The sequence below is a fragment of the Nuphar pumila genome, chromosome 2 (genome assembly GCF_984573655.1).
Source record: "Nuphar pumila chromosome 2, dmNupPumi1.hap1.1, whole genome shotgun sequence".
In the NCBI taxonomy this organism is placed as follows: Eukaryota; Viridiplantae; Streptophyta; class Magnoliopsida; order Nymphaeales; family Nymphaeaceae; genus Nuphar; species Nuphar pumila.
In genome coordinates this window covers 21,665,500-21,684,594 of record NC_143250.1, presented here as the reverse complement: position 1 = coordinate 21,684,594, position 19,095 = coordinate 21,665,500, and the positions used below count along the sequence as shown (strand labels likewise).

Sequence of the window (19,095 nt, the reverse complement as noted above, 5' to 3'; positions counted from 1 at the left end):
TCATAGTTATTTCCTTTTTTAGGCTGATTTGGCAACTTATTCCCCTTACATTCATAGATGGCTGCATTTTGCATGAACATATTACAATCAGTGGCATCTCCATGATGCTTGTCATGTTTCTTTTCCTTAGAAGATGGTGCAAGCAAGGTTTTAAAACTCGCCGAGTCAACTCGTTGACTCGGCTCGGCCCTCCAGCGAGTCAACCTGGCAAGGCAAACTCGGGTTGCCAAGACTCGGGCTTGACTCGGCCGAGTCATGAGTCATGCTGAACTCGGGCGAGTGCTGCCGTTTTCGGCTTTACAAAACTCGCTGGAGGGATCGCTTGGACTCGCGCGACTCAGGCCGAGTCACGAGTCAAATAGAATCGAACGGTTCGTGTTAATGGCAATTTTGCAATATTTGTTTTTTCCACCTTTTAAGTTGTTAACGAAAACCCTTAAGGTCTTCACTGTTCAGCCCTCGACGGAAGAGAGGAGAAGCCGAGAAGGTGCGGTGCGGCTGCAGCTCCATCCATTCGACGAGAACTCCGACGTGAACAGCGACGCCGGAAAGGAGTTTCCGGCGTGAACAGTAACTCAGGCGTGGTTTGCCATCGTGTTTATTTTTTTGTGTTTTGTATTTGCATCGTGAACAGTAACTCCGGCGTGAACAGTAACGCCGACGAAGGCACATCGACGGTGAATACTAAATAGTAAGGCGTCGTCGCAGCTCCGACGCGTCTTCTCCAGCAAAAATAGTGCATCGGCGAGATTTTCCGACACCACCAGGTATGTTTTTTCAATTTTTTCCCTTTTGTGTTTCTTTTTGCCGCTGCGAGAATTTCCGGCAAGATTTTCCGGCGAGTTTTGTGAAGGTAGTATGCTGTATGCACTCGTTACACTGAAGCGTGGGACAAATGAATGTTTTACAAGGCCACAAACTTGGAATTGCAAATGGACCACAGAGAGCCTTGTAAGGTTATGACTTTGGCCTTTTTATCTGGTTAGATCAGGCAGAGAGTGAGTTCAACCTTAAATATTATTTTGATTCGTTTGACTTTTGCTTGAGCCTTCGTCATCTACTTGATCAGTCCATATCAAGGTGGTCCAATCCCATGGCAGGAAGGCTGTAAGAGTTCCAAAATGTAGGCTATGAACAAATGATTGCCTGTCATGTAACAAAATTTTCTCTTCAGACTCTCAGAGACCAAGGAACACAAAAACAATTAATGAAGAATATTAGAGACCAAGGGGCATGATTTCTGAAAAGTCCAAATCTGTCGGTTTTGGGTAACGGGTACAGGTTTTTAGGATTCTGATTTGGTTTCGATTTTGGGTTCTCCCTGTATAATTTTTTTTTTTGGCAACGAAGCATGCACTAATGGTTTTTTTTGTTGTTGATAACTTGATCACGCTAGTGTTAATAGTAAAAAAAAATGATAACTTGCTTATGCTGATGAGCATATACAATGTTCAGTTTGTGTGCATTATCATTACTTAGTGTACCATGTATAGTTTTATGTGTGCATCGATTTTTGGGATCATGTGCAGTTTTGACCCACTTGTAAATCTGTTTTGCAATCGATTTGAGGATTCATGTGGACCGAACCTCAATCGATTTCAGGTTACAGTTCACTGATTTTCTTTGATAGGTTTGGAGTCTTTGGACTGATCCATAATAAAAATTGGGTTGACCAACTTTCCTTGGTGGGTTTGGACTGCTCTTCAATGAAAATCGAGAGTGGTTGGACTAATCGTATCTATGTTTTTAACTTTCCTTGGCGGGTTTGTGCATAATCTACTAACCGTATCTATGTTTTTAACTTTTCAAATTTAACAGTTATAGATTTATCAAATCATCAAAGAAATGTCAGAAGAAGGATCTTCAAGAACTCCAAGTACAACATTCACTAAGGGAAAGGACCCTGTGTGGGATTTTGGGTTACCTCTTGATAAAAAAAAGAAGAGGGTACAAAGTACTTGGTGTACAAAACAGATGAGTGGTGGCATTAATAGACTTAAGTATCATCTTGCTGGTATTAAAGGAGAGGTGGAACCATGCGACAAAGTCGAAGAATTTGTAAGGAAAAAAATTCGTAAGAATTTGGAGTCATTTAAGGAACACAAATTATATAAGAAAAATAATGTAAATGAGATTGGTTCCTTTGTTGAAGTAAATGATATGGACTTGTCAGATGAAAGTGATGAGTCTTCTGAGAAAAGATATATAAAGGAAAAAAAATTGATGAATGATGCCCAAAAGCATAATCTTGATGCTTTTGTTCAAGTGAAGGCAGGGTCTCCATCAATGAAACAACTTGGAATAAAAGCAACTTTGGATAGAAAAGCTAGAGATAGGTTATGTTCAGCTATTGCGAGATTTTTTTATCATTCAACCATTCCTTTCAATGCAGCCAATTCTCCTTACTTTACGAAGATGATTGAAGTTTGTTCCTTAGTAGGAATGGGATTGAAGCCGCCTTCTTCAGCTGAGATTTCTGAAAGATTATTACGAGAAAAAATTAAAAAATTGATGATTATTTCAAAGAATACAAGGAGTCTTGGGCTGAAATGGGTTGTTCTATTATGGCTGATGGTTGGAAAGATGCAACACAAAGGACATTGATAAATTTTTTGGTTCATTGTCCAAGGGGCATTTACTTCTTGAAATCAGTTGATGCAACAAGTATCGTGAAGAATCGAGAAAATTTATTAAAATTATTAGATAAAGTGGTGGAAACAGTAGGTGCAAAGAATGTTGTTCAGGTATATCATTTTGTTCTTTTGAAATTTTCTATTGAACATTGATATTTATAATTTGTCTAGTATGTTAATAATGTTTTGAAATTGAAAAATCGCAGATAATCACAGATAATGCAGCCAACTATCAAGCAGCTGGAAAGATGTTGGAGGATAGGAGGAAGACCATATTTTGGACTCCTTGTGCAGCTCATTGCATTGATCTCATGCTTGAAGATTTGTCTAAGATAAAAAGCATAGTTGGATGTGTGGAAAAAGGAAAAAGGATCACGAAGTTCATTTACAATCATACTTTTGTTTTGAACCTAATGAGGACTCAATTTTCTAATAAGAAAGAAATTCTAAGACCGGTTACTACAAGATTTGCTACTAATTTTATCATGCTTCAATCTTTGCTAGAACATCGAAAAAACATACCTGGTGGCGTCGGAAAATCTCGTCGATGCACTATTTTTGCTGGAGAAGACGCGTCGAAGCTGCGACGACGCCTTACTATTCAGTATTCACCGTCGATGTGCCTTCGTCGGCGTTATTGTTCACGCCGGAGTTACTGTTTACGATGCAAATACAAAACGCAAAAAAATAAACACGATGGCAAACCACGCCTGAGTTACTGTTCACGCCGAAAACTCCTTTCCGGCGTCGCTGTTCACGCCGGAGTTCTCGTCGGATGGCTGGAGCTGCAGCCGCACCGCACCTTCTTGGCTTCTCCTCTCTTCCGTCGAGGGCTGAACAGTGAAGACCTTAAGGGTTTTCGTTAACAACTTAAAAGGTGGAAAAAACAAATATTGCAAAATTGCCATTAACACGAACCGTTCGATTCTATTTGACTCGTGACTCGGCCTGGGTCGCGCGAGTCCAAGCGATCCCTCCAGCGAGTTTTGTAAAGCCGAAAACGGCAGCACTCGCCCGAGTTCAGCATGACTCGTGACTCGACTGAGTCAAGCCCGAGTCTTGGCAACCCGAGTTTGCCTTGCCAGGTTGACTCGCCGGAGGGTCGAGCCGAGCCGACTTAACGAGTTGACTCGGCGAGTTTTCAAACCTTGATTTGAAGGGGGTGTTCCCCCTCTCATTTGTAAGTTGTTCTCTCCCTCTCTCAATAATATTTTCACTCTTTTTTGCCTTTTGGCATTTCTTTGTGGGTTTATGTGTTTGCACTTAAAGTGCTTGTGTAATCTTCTTGGTTCTTGTTCATTGTTGGACCTACAAGTGTTTTTCACTTGTTATTTGTATTTTCGCTTATTTTATTAATGGGCCCCACAGAACAAAAAACCCTTTACCACGAAAACAGGACTTTTTCTATCACACAAATGCCCCCTCAGCGTTCTATCTGTTTAAGACCTCTCTCTCTCTCTCTCTCTCTCTCTCTCTCTCTCTCTCTCTCTTATTGTTAGCCTCACATGGGCCACACCAAGAAGACAAACCAACTAACCAAGTGGCCACACCGTCCACGCCTCAAACCTCCCTATTGAATAATCATAAGTCATAAAATTTGTCTTGTCTTCAGTGGAAACGGGTCAATTGCAATGTCACATGGGTGTAGGTGCAGCGCAATTTCAAAAATTTTGGACATGGGGACTCGGCTATATATATGTATATATATTTTTTTAAATATATATATATAACAATAATAAGACTCGGTCAAAGTTGTGCCTATTAGGGGACACGTGATGAGTTGTAGAGCCTGATTCAGAGTTTTTTGCCCTTACAGAGGGGGGGGGGGTCTAGGGGCTCCCCTCGGCAGTGCCCCCAGAAGAAATTTTTTATATAACAATAATAAGATGGCTATATATATTTTTTTAAATATATATATATAAAACAAATTTTTTTAGTTTTTTGCCATAAAAAATGAACAAAAATAGACTCGATCAAAGTTGACCGAGTCCAAAATGCGGACGGACTCAGCCCCGCTGCGTTGACCGAGTCTGAATCTTCATTGACCGAGTCTGCCCCATGTCCGAAGCCGCACCCATGTCGGGGCGTGTCGACGCGGGTGCGTCGACCTTACAGCCGAGTCTGTGTGACTTAGGTCAATTGTCAATACCTTTGCACGTGTCTACAAGAATGCCTTAGCAAAACTTGTTATGGTTTCACTTCTCTGAACCAGAATTTATCAAACTTGTTGAGGGTTGCAAAGGAGATTGATGATGGTGGCCTCTCTCTCTCTTATTGTCAGCCTCACATGGGCCACACCAAGAAGACTAACCAAGTGGCCACACCGTCCACACCTCAAACCTCCCTATTGAATAATCATAAGTCATAAATTCTGTCTTGTCTTCAGTGGAAACAGGTCAATTGTCAATACCTTTGCACGTGTCTACAAGAATGCCTTAGCAAAACAACAAATGGACATTCAAGATTTCACATTGTTATGGTTTTTCACTTCTCTGAACCAGAATTTATCAAACTTGCATGGTTGAGAACAACTTTCTAGCAGCATTAACAACATTGAATTCAATTTGAGTAAAGCTACAAGGCACTTTGAGTACTTTTTGTTTAATAATCTTAATATGTTGACATTTTATTGTCTTTTAACTTTATTTGTCCATAATTGATAAGATTTGATAAATAAGTTAACATTGATTTGCTTAAATATGTTAAGTTGATCAGCATAGACTGGACTTGATGCATTAATCTTTTTCTTTATTCTCTTAAAGGCTTATATGTTGAAGTGTCAATTTTTTCTTTCCATAATACTCCTACTTTTGCTTTTATCGTGATTCCCCTTTCACTTTCTTGTCTCTTCTGGTCACTTCCTCTTTCACTTCCTAAATGCTTCAAGCTTCACACTTAATACATTTTTAAACAGCTTGCTTCCCTACTTCCGCTTCTCAAATTGTGACCTGTATCCATTTCGTTTCTTGGTAACTATGGTCAAGCCATTGAACAACCAAAGTTGATTGATAAAAAGGACACTTTATTTTTGGGTACCTTTTAGCCATGAAGCTCAGATAAAGTTCGGGGATCTATGAAAAGGAGCCGCTTTGCATGTCCTGGCCATTGCTGTAGGAAGAGAATGGCCACAAGCTAAGGATTTAGATGACACCTTTTTGTCAATTTTCCACGTCATGGATATTGACAAAATATGTTTAGGCGATGCTAAGCAGCTAGATTGTAATGGAATAGGCTCAAAAAAATAAAGCTCACAAACCCACAGAGGGGAAATCTCACAATCCAACAAAGGCAATGAAGAAGCCACTAAGGGCACTCACAAATCCACACGAGGGCACACACACGTAAAAAAAAATAATTTTATTAGAGATAAAAATGCACAGAATATTCATGCTCATACAAGGAACCTAAGTCCCATTTATCTACAACAACAGCGAGACCAACTAGCTTAGAGCATCTTAAGGGCTAGTTGGTTTTTCCAATTACCTACATACCCCTATTGGGCATGAATATAAAAAATACAAAAAAAAAGAAGCAAATACAAAAACACATAAAACACCTAACACGTATACATACATACATACATACACACACACACATAATTAATATGTATACAGCATACACCCACATACATACATACATACATATATATATAACTTAACAATGACGTCGTCCCATTGTTGTTCTTGCCAATGCCCCCCCCCCCTTCTGAAAATTCAGTAAGCAATAGGAAAGGATGGAAAGCAGATGTGCAATTTGTGCTCCTAATCTAAATTATTTTGTTTCTTTTTTTCCATTGGAGTGTCCAGAAAAAGTATAGATGGTCAGAAGCACTTTTGTGGTTGGATGCTCCTCATAAATATTAGGAAATCTGAATATCCAATTTCAATCTCCAATCACCATATCACAAGCAATTGGACAAAATGGAAATGGGTGACAGGCCAGAACTGAAGTCTAGAAAAAGAATAATATCAACAGGTTTCACAATGTTGGAAAACCATAAAGAAGCAGTTTGTCATGGTAAAAATGTTTTTAGCTAGGCAATAATAACTGAAAAACTTAAACGAGATACACGCAAGGTTAATAATGGCAAAACCACCAAAATTACTTATTCTGCATTTAAGAAAATTAAACAAATGGAAAAAATCTTATGATGCATTCAGTTAATATTAGGCAATAAAAAGAGGAAGTTTTTTTTAATGGATGCTGAAACAATCAATACAGTCATATAAGAAATGGTTTTTTAATATTCAGTCAATATTAGAAAATAAATATGGCAAAGCAGATGGCAACGTCGTTCCTTTTTTTAGCCCAGAAGAACAGAAAAAATTGGCAAATAGATGCAACCTGCAAAGACATGCCATATAAGAAACAGTTTGAAAAAGGCTATGAACCACCATACAAACCAGTCGATTTTAACTCAAAATCTTTTGAAGAATCTTTGATCAGTCACAAACATGATTATGAAACTAATGACTCCAGTACAATATGGTAACATATAACAGCAAGCCCCCGAAATTGTTCAAACACACAGTACAGCAAGGCATATATGATAATAAAAGGAACAGCAATGGAGTTTTCCAGATCATACTGTATCAAAGAAGTAATCAGGTATCTTGTAATCCTTTAAAAAGATCTCCTTGGGGGCCATCTTTGACTCCTCAGTTGGAGTTGGAAGAGTTTGTGTTGCAACCGAATAAGCTACAGTGCCAATACTCCTCTTGCTTCTACAGCTATCCTGATCATCATCATCATCAAGCCTTATCACAACATGGGGTCAAGATATGCTAAGAAATTACAAATTTCAAGAGAAAAAACTGCTTAGAGCAAAAGAAAAATATATATATATAAGCTGGCATTTTTTACATGACACAGCAAAAAAGGCTGAAAAGAGACATGAGTGCAAGAAGGGTGGAAACTAAAAACATGACATTATCATAACAGAAAGTCAAAAGTGCACTCAGAGAGAGAGAGAGAGAGACTGATGTAACCTCCCAGGAAGACTAACTGTTCATCCTGGAGATCAGCATAATAGGATTCATCCCATAGCATAGACAAAAATCTAAGTTCCATTATCCTTAAAAAAATTATGGACATTTGTCTATGAATTTTCTTTTGTGGACAATAACATCATAGACCACATATACGAACTTTCTGAAATGTTTTCGAATGGACTAGGAAAGAAGCATGAGGTAATGCAATTTTTTTTTCTTAATTATGATGTCTGGGACATCATTGCATTAAACAGCAAAGAATATCATTGTTATTTATATCATAAATGAATTACAAGGTAAGGGAATAACAAGTCTAAGGCCTAAGTTGGATGATCACTTCCATCATCTTGTATTCCTCTTAGTCAAAGATGCATCTTCTTCTTCTTACCACACTCATATCATATAGATTGGATAGAGAGGTTGTTGACCTTACCAGTGGTTGCAGAAAGAGGGGAAATTTTAAAAAGAAAAAATAATGGAAGAAATAACCAAAGCAGAATAAGGAAATGAACAGAATGCAGTAAATCATGTGAAGCATGGCAGCGTGTGTGGCAGAAAATTGCATGAAAGATGGAGCAAAGTGAAATGGCTACATTATATTTGCTTCTTCTAGAAGAAAATTTTCCAGCTCTACTGCAAATACCACATGGTATTTCGAGTAAGATTTCAGAAAACAAGAAAATACAAATCTATCGAGATTCATTCAAATACAATCGAACATAGATTTACAATCACAGCACTGCCTTATTCACCAAGAATTTCTGAAACTTGAGAAAACAAGGAATTCTTTTAATTCCCCATGTCTTCTTTTCTTTCAAGTTCCAAGATCTTCCCAAAAAATTAAACTTAGAAATCTCCCAAGAAATTCAAGAGAATGGAGTCTGAATCAATTGGGCCCAAGATATCGGACGAATATTCATAATCTTTACACCCTTGAGTTGGTTTACATGACATTTACATCTTTATTTTTTGTTTTGTTCAATGTTTGATATTAAGGTACCATGTGAAAATATGATTGGTCCTGGTAACAAGATTAAAAGACTGATAGATTTCTCTCTCAAAATGGCATATAAGCCCCAGTAAGTGAAATTTGAGACACATTGTTGATGTACCTAGAAGTGAAGGCAGTCACCAGGGCCAAGTCTGGGTTTACTGGTCGCCAAATGGCCAAAGGGCAAAGGCCCAGTGAAGTAGGATCATTTGAATTTAAATCATGATAAGTTGGATTTTTTACAATATGCAGGTCACTATCTAAAATAGAGAACAGTAAAGTATGAACAGTACCAGGTTGAAAAAAGGGATAACAAGTTTAAAGGATCCTCGCTTTGTGCTTGGTTTGAGACAAACCCCTGGGTTGTTTGGAAAACCAAGGGTGAATACAAAAGCTTTATTAAATACAAGGTTAGGCACAATAAGAAAAAATTACTTGGTCTAAGGCCTTGGTCACTTTGTCAACCATTATAAAAAAATGCATGTTCCAAAAGAGCTTCCCCTGTGGACCAAAGTGTCATTACAAGTAGACATGTCTAAACCCACCATAATACATCCATTTAAACAAGTTAATTACAGAATGGGCTGTTAAGTTGTATATATATATATATATGTGTGTGTGTGTGTGTGTCATTTATAATGTAGTAGGTAATACTCTCTAGGGGTATTTTTGTCTTTTTTGTAATAGATGTTGTCCACTAGCGACAGTTTTGTTTTGTTTTGTTTTTCTTATTTTATTTTATTTTTCCTTTATTGCATTGTAGGAGCTTTATGGTCATTGGGACCATCGAGTCGTTGGGAGCCCCAACGGTCACATTTATGACTGTTGGGAGCTCCCAATGGCTTTAGGCCTTGAGTCCTTTGTATAAAATAAGACTACTTGTCCCCATTTTTCTTAATGCTTCTCTTAAGCATTTATGCTCAATAAAGATGAATATTTTTTATGTTTTGTGTTTTTCTATTTAGTTCTATGATGTTTTATATGCACCTAGTGCATGTGTTGTTGCCCTTTGTTGGCTATTGTATTGTCCCATAGTGGACTTGTGCTTCTGCACATTGTGATTGTAATCTTGTAAGCCCTTAGTGGCATTGGTTTGTGCTTGTGCACTTTTGTGATAGTGATACTATAAGCCCTTAGTGGCATTGTTTTGCATTTTTCGATGTGCACTTTTGTGATTGTGATCTTGTAAGCCCTTAGTTACATTGTTTTTGCATTTTCCGTTATTTCATTACATGGTATCAGAGCCAAGAAATTCTTCTTGGCTTTTTACCTCTTTTTGGGTCTTGGGATTCCTTGGTTCAAGTCCGTGCTTCGTGAAGGATTCATGATCATTGCGTGGCTTGGATTCAAGGGAAATTTTGACTCGGTATGTATCTTATATCTTTAAGTGTTTCTTGTGCTATCTATTTCATGCATTATACATGTGGAAGCATTTATTTTCCTTATCTTTAAAATTATATATATACATATATATATATATATGTTATTTTTATTAAAAAAACACTTTAAATTTTTTTAAAATTATCGTTGGACTTGTTTTTATTAAATATCTTATAAGGTTTATTTGTTTAATCTTGTGAAATTATATATATGTATGATTTTTAAAATCATGTTTGAATCTTAATTTTTCAAAACTTGCTTTATTTGATATATATGTATATAATCTTGTATGCTTGAGAATATATTGTTGGCATTTAGATGCTTTATTTGATATATATGTATATAATCTTGTACGCTTGAGAATATATTGTTGGCATTTAGATGCTTTATTTGAACAAGTCATGATTATAAATGTCAAATCATGTTCGTACTTTTAATTGAACTTTGTTTTGTTTCTTTTTTTTGAAAAAAAAGTTGTAATTTAAAATAATTTGATATATTTTAGAATAATGGTGTTGTATCTATTTCACAAGTATGATCTTATGAAATTTTGCTTAAACTTGTGTTTAACTTTCGCCGTTACTCTTGGTGTATTAAAAGTAGCATATGAAGTGTGAAAAATTATGATCTAGCTTATGAATAAACAATTTTTATATTGATATTTGATCCTTGTGCACTTATGATTGCCTTACATGATGAACAAGATTGTTTGTTCGTGCATAAGGTATTAAGCATAACTTTTTATGGAAAGTCATTCACTTTAATAAATGTCTTTTATGATCCTTTTGTGGGACAATAGTTATGATATTAAGTGTTTCTTTTGTTGATCCTTTTTGTAGTACTTATGATTATGTTATTTTCTTAGTCTCATGGCATTATTTTGCATGTTTTGCATGGGATTTAAATATTATGTTGCATACTTAGTTTTTAATAAAATATTAAGTTGAGAATCATGAGAAACTTCTTTGTCTTTGCTCTTTATAGGTGTTATAAGTGTTTCCCCCCATGGTTCACTTTAATACTAGTCCATTATTGATGGACGTGATCGTCCACTTAGATCTTTGGTAGACATGTGTATTCTTGATTAAAAGACTTGATTTATTTCATTTATAAAATATAATTTTTTATAGTATACCCTTACTGCCTTAATCTATCACTTGCATGTATGCTTAAATATGTTCCTATGCATAACTTTTGTATAAGATATATGGCTTTAAGTTATTTAGATTATTGCATATACATGAATTTGTTTTATCTCTTTACGAGTATCCATGATTAGTTGTAACTTGTGTATGTACTAGATTTTCTATATAGCCCTCTTTAATGTTATATGGCATTGATTGTCTCATGGTAGACTTGTAATCTAAACTGAGCTCTCTATATAGCTTGCTTATATTGATATTGCATCAATTGTCATCTTGATTGTGCATACGATTGCACTATATAAATTCAAAATTTTCATCTACCGTTATTAGGATTTGATTTGAAACTTTGTTTTTTCAAATTGGTTCTTATATATGAACTCACTTATTTGAAAATTGATTTTCGTGAGTATTTATTGGCTTCTTGTGGGATTTGTGTTGTTCAACATAGATTTTTATATGATGCATCATTTTTTGGCCTTATATTATTGAATCAAAGATGTTTGTTCGGGTGAGTTGTATGCATATCGTTTTATATCAGTTTAGATTGTCAACTTGTAGTTTGGCTCTAACTGACAGCCATGTGATCTCTGGTCATGTGAGTGTGTTGAATCACTTATTTGTTTTTTGCCATTGACTTTATTATGGATGCTTATAATTATGTGTATATGTGATGGCTATCTATTTTTGAAACCATGGTGTTTCGAAAGATTGTTAAAAATTGGTGTTCTTGGCGACATTAGCTTGTTTTCATTACAAGCTCTCTTACCTCGGGTGTTTTCTTCTATTATGCCTCTTATCTAAGTGTCATTATATGTCGACAAGAGATGTTTATTCATACCTTCGTGTGTGTGTTTTTTACCCATTAGTGACATTTTTATACTCTTGTTATAGTCGTTGATACACATGTTTTAAGTGTCATTATATGTAGACAAAGGATGTGTTTCAATATGGTGAGTTATGTGCACCCATTGGTTATACTCTTGATCTAGTCGCTGATACACTTGTTTTGAGTGTCATTATATATAGACAAGAGATGTTTATCTATACCTTCGTGTGTGTGTGTTTAGCCCATTAGTGACATTCTTGTTATACTCTTGCTCTAGTCATTGATACACTTGGTTTGAATGTCATTACATGTAGACAAAAAATGTTTATTCACCTTTGTATGATTTAGCCCTTTAGTGACATGGTGATTATGCTCTTGTTCTAGTCACTGATACACTTGATTTTTGAAGTTTGGAAGCCTAGTGAGATGATTGCTTGTGGTGGTCAAACTATTGTCGAAGTTTGCAAAATATTACTTCTTGATATTTGTGAGAATTTAAATCTCTTCATATTTTTTGTAAATTGATGTTGATTGCAAATATCATTCTCTTTGTTATGTGGGATTTTTAAAATCTCTTATTGAAATTTCTAAACTTTTAATGCTTGTTTTTCTTTGTATGGAAGATGTTTATGGATAAAAATTTAAAACATTTTTGCATACTTGTGATGTTTAATAAAAATTTTATTCTTTATATTATGAGCATTCTTGTGTGTGCCCCTTTGTGGGTTTTTGAGAGTGGGTTCCTTAAGTAAACACTTGTGTTGTCCACTTGATACTGATGGACACTTTGGTTCGTAATTGAAGGCTACTTGATTCTTTACATTAAATTCCATGCATGTTATATGCATTTTATTGATAAAAATAGTTATCTTTTTATTGTTGCTTCATGTGCATTAAATATGCTTTAATTGCATGATGCATGTATGTGTGTGTTTTATATTAATTAGCTTGTTCATATTATTGTATGCATGAATTTAATTAGCTCCTCTTTTCTTGAGGCCTCCTTTTGACTTGTTATATTTTATATGCATATTTTTATTTGAAATGCTTAGGATATTATTTATGCATAATTGTTTATCTCTTCATGATGATTCATATGTCCTTTAACGATCAAATTTTCTTATGATCAATGTTATATTTTCTTGAAGAATATGTTGATTTTAAGATTATGGTTTGATTTCATAAAAATTGATCATTGAAGAATACTCATCTTATCTATCTTAATGATTATCTAACATTTCTAAAAATTATTACTACTTTGTTCGAAAATTCTATTCTTGTTTTAAAATATATTGGTTTTAAAAAAATTATAACTATTGGGTTAGGATATCTTCCTTGTGTAGTTGGAATCTTTTGGCTTATTCTCTTTACAAGCTCTTAAAGATGTGATGGATTGAGAAAGGATATCTTTGATGCATCATATCATGAAGATGTAGATAGCCGATGAAGGTGTTTGGGGATGATCACTGATAAAGATATTTGAAGACTTGTATTTGCAAAATTCTCTATGTGATAAAGATGGAGATTTCCCTTAAAAACACTTGAAGACTTGAATCCTTCCTATTAAATTTTTGTTGTATTTGAAAACTTTCGGTATATCACACCGTAAGTTTGGGGAGAGTGTTAAGTTGTGCATGTATATATATATATATATATATATATATATATATATATATATGTTAAGATAAGTCGACCAATTAGAGTTTTATCCATGCTTAAGGTGGTTTATTATATTTTACAATAAATAATGGAACTAACTGTAATTTTTTCCTTTAGGCTAATCGCTACTTAAATAGTAGATTAGACCTAATTTCTGAATAAGAAATACGACTCTCTCTCTCTCTCTCTACTGCACTGGCCTATCATTCTACATGATATCAGAGCAGACGCTCTTGGAAACATGATCTCTAGATCTTCTCCAAATCCTACTTGAAGAAAATCATGTGACTGTGGATCGGGAGATCACGTGTAGAAGGATCGGGTAAGGTAGTGATTCTGAGATCGCGTGAAGGGAGATCACACGTTGACGATCGGGTAAGGTGTATTCGTTGGTTCTGTTTTGGTACAGATCTGTAGTCTGACAAACGTCATGACTCAGATCTGTAATCAGATCTACAAATTGTGGCGAAGCAATGGGCTTTCAGTCGACCCGATCTGGTGAGTGTGGGTATGCACATTGCGTTGATGTCGTGGAATGGGCGACAGGCATTAACTGTGTTTGTGTTTGGTGTTTATGGTCTGACAGCGTGAAGCAGACGCTGTTATAAATTTTTTTTTTGGTCTGATACAGATCTGCAGTAACACTTCTATGTTATGTTGTTGAGCGTTTAATCTGTGTAAGGTCTGACACAGATCTGAAGTGTGAACCTGCATTTTGGGGAACACATATTAGTTCCTTTTCTGTTTTCCAATTTGATACAAATCTGGGTGTCGTGGTGAAGGAAAATTACCGCCGTCCATCTGTGTATCGTGCAGCAGCAATTTTTTTGTTGAGTTCTGAGTAACTTTTAGTTTAAACATTATGGGTGAAGCTTCCAAATCTGATTACAAGAATGAGGCTATTGGGGAATACAAGGCCTTTGCCAATCCTTTCTCATATGGTTCTTTTGTTAAACTGAATGAAACAAACTATGCAAGGTGGTCCAGGATGTTTATGATGTCGGTGTCTGGACATCGTAGAAAGCATATTTTATTGGAATCCGAGCCAAATGATAAAATTGGAAAATATACTACTTGGGAAGAAGATAATGACATTGTTATGTCATGAATCATGAATAGTATTGAACCACATATTGTGGATGGCTAAATTTATTATAATATTGCTAAACAGATGTGGGATAATCTTAGAGATACATATTCTCAAGACACGAATGTGAGTCGTATTCTCTAAGTTGAACAGGAGATATATAATTTACAGCAGGGTGATCAGACCTTATCCCAGTACTATGCATCTGTTAAGGCTGCCTTTGAGAGACTGAATGCTCACAGACCTCTGTGTTGCTCAATACAGAAGGACCATCAAGAACAAACTATGGTTGCTCGGTTCCTTACAGGCCTATCATCAGAAGTCTAAATGTTAACCAGGTCTGATGTTCCTACTCTTGTTGATGCATACAATCGGTTGAGTGGACTTGCCATCTCTCTTCCACAATCTCAACCTGTATCTCAGTCATCTGTTTTGGTGGTTCCATCTAGTTATGGACGAGGAAATCCTATAAATGTTAGAGGCAGAGGTCGTGGAAGAGGTATGGGAGGTAGAGGTAAACTCCAATGTACCTATTGTGGAAAATAAGGACATTTAGAAGATCGGTGCTGGGACAAACATGGACGGCCTGCATTCTCTTCGTTGAAGCAAAATGCTCCAAAAGTTAATACTACAAAACTGGAGGTGGAGCATGAAACCAATTCTCCTAGTGAATCTATCACTCTTAGCCGTGCAGAATATGAAGAGATGGTCTCTCATCGTCCTTCAAGTTCTTCTTCTCCTATAGCTGGTGTGGCCTACTCTGTCGAAGACCATCTTTCTTCCAATGATAGTAAGTGGATTATTGACTCTGGTGCATTTAGACATCTATGTGGAAACTCTCAAAAAATTTCAGATCTAAAGGCTATTATTGCACATCGGGGAGTCTCATTAGCTGATGGGAGTTCCTCCCCAGTTATCGATCAGGGAAATGTCTCTATATCCTTTTCTTTGTAGTTGAAAAGTATCCTTCATGATCCTTTATTTCCTCAAAGTTTACTCTCAGTGAGTTGTCTTACAAAAGAGCTAAATTGTAAGGTGATATTTGACCCTGTGTTGTCATTTTCAGGATTTGCTGACGGGGAAGAAGATTGGTGGAGGCTATGAAGAAAATGGAGTCTACTATCTACATCACCATGTGGTAAACAGTTATGTTGCAGTCGATTCATCCTCAAGTCCTGTTCAGTGGCATCGTCGTATCGGGCATCCTTCATTGTCGAAGCTTCGTCGTGTCATTCCTCAAATTCCGCCTACTACATCATTCCAGTGTGAAGCATGTCAGTTGGGCAAGCATCATCAAAGTTCGTTTCCTTCTAGTCAGAGTCAGACACCCAATGTCGTTATTATCTTGTCATTGTCGATGATTTTTCTAAGTTGTCTTGGGTGTTCTTAATAAAAGAAAGATATGAAGTTCCTAATATTCTAAAATCTTTGGTCATTGAAATAAAAACTTAGTTTGATTCAGTTGTTAAGATTATTCGTACTGACAATGCTCTTGAGTTTAAAACCACAAGTCTATTGCAATTTTACCGGGATCATGGAATTCAACCTCAAACCTCCTGTGCCTAAACCTCTCAACAAAATGGGGTGGCTAAACGAAAACATAGGCATCTCCTTGACATAGCACGCACTCTTATGATTCAATCCAATGTTCCTGCTTCATATTGGAACCTCCTGCGTTCGAGGTTGAGGGGGAGTGTCAAAAGGTGTGTAGTTTAAGAAAGGCGATATATGATCTAAAGCAAAGTCCTCAGGCATCGTTTCAAAAGTTGTTTGAGGTGATGTCAAAGTTTGGTTTTAATAGATCAGCGTCAGATCACACATTATTCATTAAAAAACTAACTCAGGTATAGTTGTTATGATGGTATATGTGGATGACATCATCCTTCCAGGAGATAACATGAATGATATTGCAGCTACAAAGGCTCATCTTCAAAAACATTTTGTTACTAAAGACCTTGGGTCCCTTGGATATTTTCTGGGCATAGAAGTGGCCAGGGGCAGTGAGGGTGTGGTTCTGTCACAACAGAAGTATGTTCTTGATTTACTAAAAGAAACAGGAATGTTGGGAGCTAAACCAGCAAATATTCTCATGGAGAGCAAAGTTCATTTGTTGGATGAGGGGTCAAAACCTGTTGATAGCAAGAGCTATCGCTCATTGGTAGGAAAGTTACTTTATGTGACAGTCACTAGACCTGATATCGCTCTGGCTGTAAGCAAGGTTAGCCAATTCATGGACAAACTGACTTAGGTACATTGGAATGCTATAATGATGATACTTAGGTACTTAAAATCCTCTCTTGGAAAAGGGTTGTTATTCAAGAAAGGAGGCACTCTGGAGGTAATCACGTATTCCGATGCTGATTATGCTGGGTCTGTAGAGGATAGAAAATCTACCACAGGATTATGTGTATTTGTGGGAGGTAACTTAGTCTCCTGGAGAAGCAAGAAGCAAACTGTGGTGGCTAGGTCAAGTGCTGAATCAGAATATAGAGCTATGGCCCAAACCGCAGCTGAATTAATGTGGGTTCGAACAGTGCTGACTCGTCTTCAAGTGAAGGTCCTATCTCCTATGGTGATGATGTGAGATAACAAGGCAGCTACATATATAGCAAATAATCTGGTATTTCATGAGAACAAAACATATTGAAGTTGACTGTCACTGCATACGAGATATGGCTCAAGCTGGACATATCTCTACTAAGCATGTAATCTCTGAGGATCAAGTTGCAGATATTTTTACAAAGCCTCTTGCCAGGCCCAGCTTCTCAAAATGTTGAGACAAGCTGAGCATGATTGATATCTATGCTCCAGCTTGAGGGGGAGTGTTAAGATAAGTCGACCAATTAGAGTTTTATCCATGCTTAAGGTGGTTTATTATATTTTACAATAAATAATAGACCTAACTACAATTTTTTCCTTTAAGCTAATCACTACTTAAATAGTAGATTAGACATAATTTCTGAATAAGAAGTACGACTCTCTCTCTCTCTCTCTCTCTCTCTCTCTCTCTCTCTCTCTCTCTCTCTACTGCACTGGCCTATCATTCTACAATATATATATATATATACCCTCTAGGGGTATTTTTGTCTTTTTTTAATAGATGTGCACTAAGGACAGTTTTGTTTTTCGTCTTTTCTTATTTTATTTTTTATTTTTCCTTTATTGCATTGTATCATAGAGTCGTTGGGAGCCCCAACGGTCACATTTATTACCGTTGGGAGCTCCCAATGACTCCTATGGGAGCGCCCAATGGCTTTAGGCCTCGGGTCTTTTTGTATATAATGAGACTACTTGTCCACATTTTTCTTAATGCTTCTCTTAAGCATTTTTGCTCAATAAAGATGAATATTTTTTATGTTTTGTGTTTTTCTATTTAGTTTTTTGATGTCTTATATGCCCTTAGTGTTTGTGTTGTTGGCTATTGTATTGTCCCACGGTGGATTTGTGCTTGTGCACATTGTGATTGTGATCTTGTAAGCCCTTAGGGGCATTGGTTTGTGCTTGTGCACTTTTGTGATTGTGATCTTGTAAGTCTTTAGTGGCATGGTTTTTTCATTTTCTGCTATTTCATTACATGGGCATACAACATGTTTCTTTTCTTAGTCAAGTCTTCGGTCTTCACAATAGGCTTCATGATACAGCCTGAATTTATCTCACAATTTCATGCAAAGCTATTGCCACTGCTCTAAATCAGTTTGTGGAAATTAAATTTCAGAAAGTTATACATTAAGAAGTCATGCATCATGGATGTAGATTGATAGCCTATGGCAGGTGGTTAAAGCATATGGATTCTAAATGTTCAATCGATAATTAGCTGTTAATTTAACATGTGAGAATGGCATTGCCATTTTACTGCTCTATAGAAAAAATGTACGTTCCAAAAGAGTTTCCCTTGTGGACCAAAGTGTGACTAAAAGTAGACATGTCTTAACCCATAATACATCATTTAAACAAGTTAATTACTAAATTGGCTTGAACAACATGTTTGTTTTCCTAGTCAGGTCTTCAGTCTTCACAACAGGCTTCATGACACAGCCTGAAATTATCTCCCATTTTTACGCAAAGGTATTGCCGCTGTTCTAAATCAGTTTGTGCAAATTAACTTTCAGAAAGTTAAAAATTAAGAAGTCAGGCATCATAGATGTAGCTTGATAGCCAATGGAAGGTCGTTAAAGCATATGGATTCGAAAGGTTCTATCGATAATTAGTTGTTCATTGAACATGTGAGAATGGCATTGCCATTTTACTGCTCTATAGAAGATAATATTATAGTAGCAAAAAAAAGACAGTGAAAATCAAACAATGTTATAGTAGAAAGGATCCTAATCCTCATGATTAACTCTTCCTAACAAAGAAATTAGTACATGTCTAGATGTATTTGAG

At 36.3% G+C, this 19,095-nt stretch overlaps 1 protein-coding gene across 1 annotated transcript in view; it reads right to left on the bottom strand.

Annotated features, from left to right (window-relative positions):
• Nucleotides 1-19,095, bottom strand: part of LOC149844999 (puromycin-sensitive aminopeptidase-like) — an 84,072-nt gene that overhangs the window by 53,732 nt on the left and 11,245 nt on the right. The window contains exon 4 of the mRNA XM_089986727.1: nt 7,222-7,368. Coding sequence (XP_089842853.1) covers nt 7,222-7,368 — 147 coding nt within the window. The remainder of the gene's footprint in view (nt 1-7,221; nt 7,369-19,095) is intronic.